This window comes from Pseudophryne corroboree, chromosome 9 (genome assembly GCF_028390025.1).
Source record: "Pseudophryne corroboree isolate aPseCor3 chromosome 9, aPseCor3.hap2, whole genome shotgun sequence".
Classification (NCBI taxonomy): Eukaryota; Metazoa; Chordata; class Amphibia; order Anura; family Myobatrachidae; genus Pseudophryne; species Pseudophryne corroboree.
The window spans coordinates 131,497,914-131,505,752 of record NC_086452.1 but is presented as its reverse complement, the minus strand read 5'-3'; the positions used below and the strand labels follow the sequence as shown (position 1 = coordinate 131,505,752).

At 42.8% G+C, this 7,839-nt stretch overlaps 1 protein-coding gene across 1 annotated transcript in view; it reads left to right on the top strand.

The window, feature by feature from the left end:
- The first annotated feature begins 6,361 nt into the window (after window positions 1-6,361).
- LOC134956793 (uncharacterized) overlaps window positions 6,362-7,839 on the top strand; it is a 36,964-nt gene continuing 35,486 nt past the window's right edge. The window contains exons 1-3 of the mRNA XM_063938742.1: window positions 6,362-6,428; window positions 6,549-6,625; window positions 6,889-6,948. Of these exons, the coding sequence (XP_063794812.1) occupies window positions 6,374-6,428; window positions 6,549-6,625; window positions 6,889-6,948 (192 nt within the window). The 5' untranslated portion in view covers window positions 6,362-6,373. The remainder of the gene's footprint in view (window positions 6,429-6,548; window positions 6,626-6,888; window positions 6,949-7,839) is intronic.

Below are 7,839 nucleotides of genomic sequence, written 5' to 3'. Positions count from 1 at the left end.
CGGATACAAAAAGCACACACACTGACTCCGTTACTGCCCACCACCTAGCATCACATATTTCCCCTTCACTGTTCACCTCACAATCACACTTACTTCTACCCTTACTGCCCACCTCGCAGCACAAACCCATCCTCTCCCCTCAAAGCACACCTCACAACACACTGCTGTATCTAAAGAAGGCATTCTATAGGGCATATTCTCATCTTACAGCACAGCACCTGATGCTCTCCCCTCAATGCACACTGCTGTAACAAAAGAAAAAAAGGGACAGATTTTAGGGGACAGGCCCTTATACCCCCACATCAGAAGGCATTCTACAGGGCACATTCTTCACTTACAGCACAATTCTCCATGCTCACAGCACCTCTCTCCCCTCACTGCACAGAACCCTGCTATTCAGCCATCCCACCAGATAGTATTCAGCCATCTCACCACTACCACTCTGACCACTCTATCCTTGATCCTCTTCAAACTGGCTTTCGCCCACTCCACTCCATTGAAACTGCTCTGGTCAAAGTCGACAATGACCTGCTTTTGGCCAAATCCAGGGGTAACTAATCTCTGCTCATCCTCCTGGATCTCTCTGTGGCCTTTGACACTGTGGATCATCCTCTCCTCCTCCACACCCTCCAGTTAATTGGCCTCTCTAGCACTGTCCTTGCCTGATTCACCTCATACCTTGCTAACCACTCACTCTCAGTGTCTGCCTCTGGCTCCACCTTCTCTACTCCATGTACACCTCTTCCCTGGGTGCACTCATATGCTCCTTCCGCCTCCAATACTATCTCTATGCAGATGATAATACACAACTATAGCTCTCCTCTCCTGATCTCTCTCCCTCTGTACTCTCTTGGGTATCCAGCTTCCTCTCTGCCATCTCCTCCTGGATGTCTGAATGCTGCCTGCAGCTCAACTTGGACAAAAACAAACTCATCATCTTTCCCCATCTAGAGTCCACTCCCCCAATATTTCTATCACTGTTGACAACACTATCATTTTCCCCGTTCCCCAACTCTGCTGCCTTGGTATCACTCTTGACTCCTCCCTCTCCTTCACTTCCCACATCCAATCTCTGGTTCTGTATACCCTCTATTGTTCTAAGGGGTGGTAGTCATGTGACCGCCGGTCGGCTGACCGACAGTCACATGACCTCCTCCGTGAGCCCGGCGGCTCACTATCCCGATGGTCGGCATGCCAACCAACAGGGACTATTTCCACTCGTTGGTGTCCACGACACCCATAGAGTGGGAATAGAACCTGTGGCGACCGCAGGTCGCCACCGAGCCCGCAGTGTGGCGAGCGCAGCGAGCCCGCAAGGGGCTTGCTGCACTCGCCCCTCCCCCCCGAGATCCCGGCGTCGGTATGCTGCCGGGATCCTGGCGTCGGTAAGGTGACCGGCGGTCAGGAGACCGCCGGTCACCCGTACTACACCCGTTCTAAGTGTGTTGTATGTAAAGCGTTGCAAAACATTTGTGGTGCCTTAAAAATAAATTGTTATAATAATAATAATAATAATAATAATAACCCCAACCCCATCAGAGCATTGATATCCAGCACAGCATCCCACACCCAGTACAGCACCCCTCACCCAGTACCTCTCTACCAGCGCAACACTACTCCTTCATCACTCATATTATAGACTGACAGTTGACTTACTTAATTCTCTAAAGATATTAGGTACCAGCAGCCGTGGCCATCTCTTTTTTTTTGGTTCCTTTCTGTTCACAGCTGGACTTGATGGCTGCAGTGCAGCCTGCTGGATGCGGACCAGTGAAGTGTGACTCCTGAGCTTTGCAAAGGCCCAGGACTGCCACCAGAAATTGTGTGGCACCGGAATGACAAAATAGGCAGGGACCCCCCTCCCCTCCCCAGGCAAAAAAAGTTAAATAAAAATAAATATATACAGTATTCTTTAAAAAAAATTCTATATCAACATGAAGCAAAACCATCTTATACCCCTTGCACCATATTAAGTCCCCACAGTAAGGCTTCTGACACCAAATTATAATGAGTTGTGCACCTTTGACCTTCTATAAAGTGAAATCAACGATTAGAAAATTGTGATCAGACATCAGTGGATGAATTTGATTATAGAGTATGTATGCCAGTGTGTCATAGAGGCCCTGTGTGTCCACCTCCAGTCCTTTCCTTTGTAAGATAGCAAGCACCGGGCCCCCTTCTTAGACTGACAACAGTCACACAAAGTCACAAACACATATATTATATACTTACAAATCCGTCCTCCTAAGCGTCCTCTCTCCTACTCTGTCTGTGTCTGCTGCTCCTGTCCTGAGCTACGGCTCCTCTTCTCTTCACTGACTGGCGTGACATCATGCCGTGCCGCGCGGCTCCAACAAACTTTATCAAACAGCAAGCTGCCTTTTGTGATAGGTGGCGGGTGGCGCGGATCTGCGGTAGGCGGCAGCGGGCAGAGGGACGTAGCCTGCAGCCCTCCAATGACAGCTTCAACAGCCGCGGTCAGTCCCACCAGCAGAGATCTGCGGCGGGTGGAGGGGAGTAGCCCAAGACTCGCCGTTGCCAGCCTCAGCATCCACGGTCAGTCCCACCAGCAGCATCCACCATCGGGAATAGCGACAGCGGGATGTTTGAACAGCCCAGGCCCTCCACTCTCTGTCAGAGTGGCCAGGCCTCGGTCAAGTGTACACAGGGCATGCCCTTGATGGCGGCCCTGCAAAGGCCCATGGGAGAAGCTGCTGTGTTACTGGTCATGTGGAGCAGCCCTCTTGTTGGTAAAGTTGTTCAACAGTTTATCAACTACAGTGAGCCACATATACAGTAACAACATTGGCACCCTGCTACTGTGATTATATACTGTAGCTGGAGGACACACATTTATGCCTTCATCACGGGCTACACAATATGGATTAAGGTGTCAGAGACTAACTGAACTATCCTGAGAGTCTCCACCTAATACCAGCAATAGTGGTAACTATAATAAATATATGTACTTATTGCTTAGCCCTTTGGGACTTCCAGGGAATCCCTAGTTTTATGCAATCTGTTTATTTATAGAGCTATCATACACTTCTGTCATTTAGCTCATATGAGATTTGTTTTTACCTTTTTTCATTGTTGTACTTTATTATATGAATTTATATCTGTGTTTTTATTAAGGTTGTCTCTGTGATTCTGAGCCCTTACACAGTCTGCCTTGTGTGACACCCACCTAGGCAAGTATCATGAAATCCTATAAAACTAAGTTCTAACTAGATGTCCCCCCTTCCGGTCAGTGGGCAGCAAGATTGTGTTGCCTGTTCATTTGGACAAAATTCCTGTGGACTTTTCATCTGTGTGTGGTCCAAACATTTATGGTTGAAGGGACTCTATAAATATTGGTATCCGTTCACATGGTCGACCATGTTATGGTCGACAGTCATTAGGTCGACCACTATTGGTCGACATTGACAAGGTCGATATGGACACATGGTCGCCACATGAAAATGGTCAACACATGAAAGGTCGACACATGAAAAGGTCGACATGAGTTTTTTAACTTTTTTTTCTTTTGGGGAACTTTTCCATACTTTACGATCCACGTGGACTACGATTGGAACGGTAATCTGTGCCGAGCGAAGCAAAGGCACCATGCCCGAAGCATGGTGAGTAAAGTGAGCCATGCGAGGGGACGCAGAGCACTAATTGGGGTTCCCAGTCACTTTACGCAAAAAACGACACCAAAAAAAGTTAAAAAACTCATGTCGACCTTTTCATGTGTCGACCTTTCATGTGTCGACCATTTTCATGTGTCGACCATGTGTCCATGTCGACCATGTCAATGTTGACCAATAGTGGTCGACCTAATGACTGTCGACCATAACATGGTCGACCATTCATACCGGAACCATAAATATTGCACTTAGATCTGCTGATACTCCTTCGGACCAACGCTAATTGGATCTCACCCTGGCAAATACCTCAGGACCGGTAACTATACCCACGTATTTGGACAATGTCATTGGCCAATTGAGTTTATCCAGGCCTGGCACCACTTCTACACAGGACATTTATATTTAACCCATAGGAACAGACCATAGAAGGGGGCACAAGGACACAATTTTTGCACCCATTTGTGATTGATATATACCTATACCCACTTGTGACTGTTATCCTGTGGATTATGTGATTTTAATATTTGTGTACTTTTAGTATTAAAAGTGGTATATGAATTATTAGCACACTGTGTTGCTGACATGTGTACATAAATGTATGTTCATTAGATTTGAGCGCTTTTTCTTTTATATATAAGTTTTCACTACAACATTTAACACAATACAATTCAGTTCTGATACGCTCAGTCATAAATTATACCATCTTCTGCAAAGGATTTAATTTATATCACTGAAACACTTCAGTGACGCTTCCTCTGGTGCAAAGATGTTTAAATGATTATTACTCTCAACAACAATTTAGATTAGCATCCCAGAATGAATCATTTAGAACAGACAGACATAGATGCTCTTGACAGACTTATCGCATTAACATTACAATGTATAATAATTATTATATTTAGAATAATCATATACAATTGGGGCCCGTATTACCTCTATAAGTTATAGAAAGAGTTCTGAGTGGACTTATTCCAAATAGTCTATTTCCTAAGAAACAGTGTGAATTCTGATTTGGATAAAGTTAACAAGAGCTTAAAGAATATTGAATACCGCTGACTCTGTCTATCCAGGCAGTTTACTGATTTTCCCTTCTGTAGACATTAAATTTACATTGTAACAATTCTCCGTCGGTTGGGCAGCAATTATAGCCTTTGATGATTTTAGTATCTTGCTGACTGACTCCTAGAGATCCTCGAGCTTTGTATATCTACAGGCAATAGCCCATAAATAGGTTTACTGGATGGTCTATAACAGAGGTTCTCAAACTCGGTCCTCGGGGGCACACACAGTGCATGTTTTGCAGGTAACCCAGCAGGTGCACAGGTGTATTAATTACTCACTGACACATTTTAAAAGGTCCACAGGTGGAGCTAATTATTTCACTTGCGATTCTGTGAGGAGACCTGCAAAACATGCACTGTGTGTGCCCCCGAGGACCGAGTTTGAGAACCTCTGGTCTATAACTTTGTTCCTTTACATAACGTGGTCACTGACAGCCATTTGCTTTATTAGGTATAGCTTTTGTAATGGACCCACTTAATCCGGCTGTGCCTATTTCACTAGTCCATGAGCTGCAGCTGTCAATTAATAGTAATAAGCTGTTTTATATGTGCACCAACTATTTATCTTGAGCAACAAGCAGCTAATTCACACTGTAATTAACTATTACTCAAGTAGATCAGTGTCTAGGCTGCTCCTGTCTGCAGCATCCAATCTTTTAAGCTATGTAGAAGTCTCTCTTTGTGTACATGGCAGCCAGCTCCTATTTAATAACTACACGTCTTTCTGCACCCTAGTGTACAAGGTTGGTTATTGTGACATCTGGAATAATGGATAACTAAAACACATGGTCTGTTCAGGGTAATTTTCTACAGGCCTCTCCAGTGATTCAAGGGCTGACCATCTGTGCGTCAGTAGCAGCTGTTATCCTTTCTTGTTTCTCTATTACGACTGTTGATGCGGCTATCTTCAGTTACGGAGAACGGCGCTGTCTCTGGTAAAACCCCTTCTCTTGCTTACAGCCTCCAGCCACCATCTCTCCTCTAAGATGGCTGCTCAATGACCACCAGCTGTCACACCAGCCAGCATGAGCCAGCCTCTCCCTGACGCTGCATGTGATATCTGTGTATCCAGTGCACGGGGGAGAGATCCCATTCACCATGCGCTAGTTCTGTAGCTCTAATCACACTGTCACCAATGATGCTCTGGCTCCATTAAATTTATTTAAAGGCAGTATTTACAAGTAAATGAATGGCTCCACTCACCTGGAAGTACATGAAAGCTGGAAGTCAAAGCTGGAGATGTTGAAGTCTGAACATGATGCGCTTCCAATACACTGATATTTTGTAAGTAATAAATGAGAAAACAATGGCTGTGTTGGGTGTTTTTATTTAATAAATTACTTAAATATTTAGACAATGTGTACTTGATGTCCAGGCATGCTGGCACTTGTGGTTCAACAAGTGACACATGTATGTGTAATGTGAATGTAAGGAATTACCTTTACCTTATTGATGTTTGCATTTATCCCTGAATGGAGAAATGTTGGCACACAAGGAATGTTTAGTTACTGCCAGCAAGATTTAGAGCAGTATTTCTGTACATTAAGTACACCATTGGTTTGGACACATTCCAGCAGATGATGACATGCTCATGTTTTTGAAGTCAGCGACTTTTAATAGTATAAAAGCAGAAGCCTTTTACTGGCTGCCATATACACTGTGTGCTGATCTCAGGTGTACAACATGATGCTCATCACAGTGTTTATGCTGGTTGGTGTAACCCTCTCTCAGGGGGCAGGTAAGTATGTAATAGGAATAAAACATCATCTGTAAGTTTATGACTGATTTATTTTTTTAATGTTTGTCTTTTACCCTCTGTAAATATTATTATCTGTTTAATTACTGTATAACATATTAGGTGCTGATTCCGTTCCTGATCCAAAGTGTGTAGAGAAACCTGGGGATAAATCAGCATGCTTGTCAATTACATTTGTAGTAAGTAGTATTGTATTTACATGAAATATATACATTGCTTCAGTCTTTATTCCCTCTTCTCACCCTCCCTCCCTTCTTGCATTTATCATCTGCCCCCATTCATCTCATGCACATTATTTATGTCTTTTCATGCTTTCCAGTAGATCCTCCTTTCCATCTCATTTATTTTCTATCTTTATTTTCCTTTTATATCGTCACATGTGATCTTTTTCTAAATATAATGTACTAGCTTATGTTTTATTTATTGTTGTATTTTTCAATAGAAAACTGGAAAACTGGTTACAGCACTTCAAAACTTCCTCTGTGCATGTCCTGAAAATGCGGTACTGTAAATAAGCTCATTTCTATGTTTTACATTATCAGTGATAAATACAGATGAACACAAAAACAAAATTCACAACCATGAAGCACTTGCATTCCTGCCAGTATGCCCCATTGAAAAATTAAGACACCTATTTTTGGATGAGACCAAATCTCTTTTTTTATACAGAATAGGAAGAGTGAAAATAAGGAATTTCCATAATGACAAGTTTAAACTTGTAATTAACAAGCACTTTATTGCTTTAGAGCTGTGATTCTCAAAATTAGTCCTCAGGGTACACTTACAGTCCAGATTTTAAAGATGCTTAAGCAGTGATGTTTTAATTATACCCCAGTCAGTCTGAGTATCCCATCTGGGAACAAGCATGGATTGCTGTATAATCTGGACAGTTAAGGTACCTTGAGGAACTAAGCAAGAGAACCACTGCTCTATAGCCATAGTTTACGATTTAGGTGCAACATTGCACATGATATGCTAATTAGTTTTGACTTTGTCAGCAGTATTATATGTGTGTGTGTGTGTGTGTGTGTGTGTGTGTGTGTGTGTGTGTGTGTGTGTGTGTGTGTGTGTGTGTGTGTGTGTATATATATTTTTTGTTTTTCTTTTATGGATGCAAATTATCCATGACTAGAAAAGCAGGGCGAAACAGATTTGATCACAAAACACAAAATACGCCATTAGCCAAAATTATAGAATGGAATGAAAGTGAATGAAATTCTCTATACCTATCCCTGTAACTTGAAATAGAAGCAAAATGAATCTTTATCAAGGACCATTCACACTGGTACTTTAAGATATTTGCAGTTTCTATTACAATTAAATGTGTGTACTGTATGTGTGTATATACACACACAGTATGTGTATACATACCCCTTTGCATATTAATGCAACA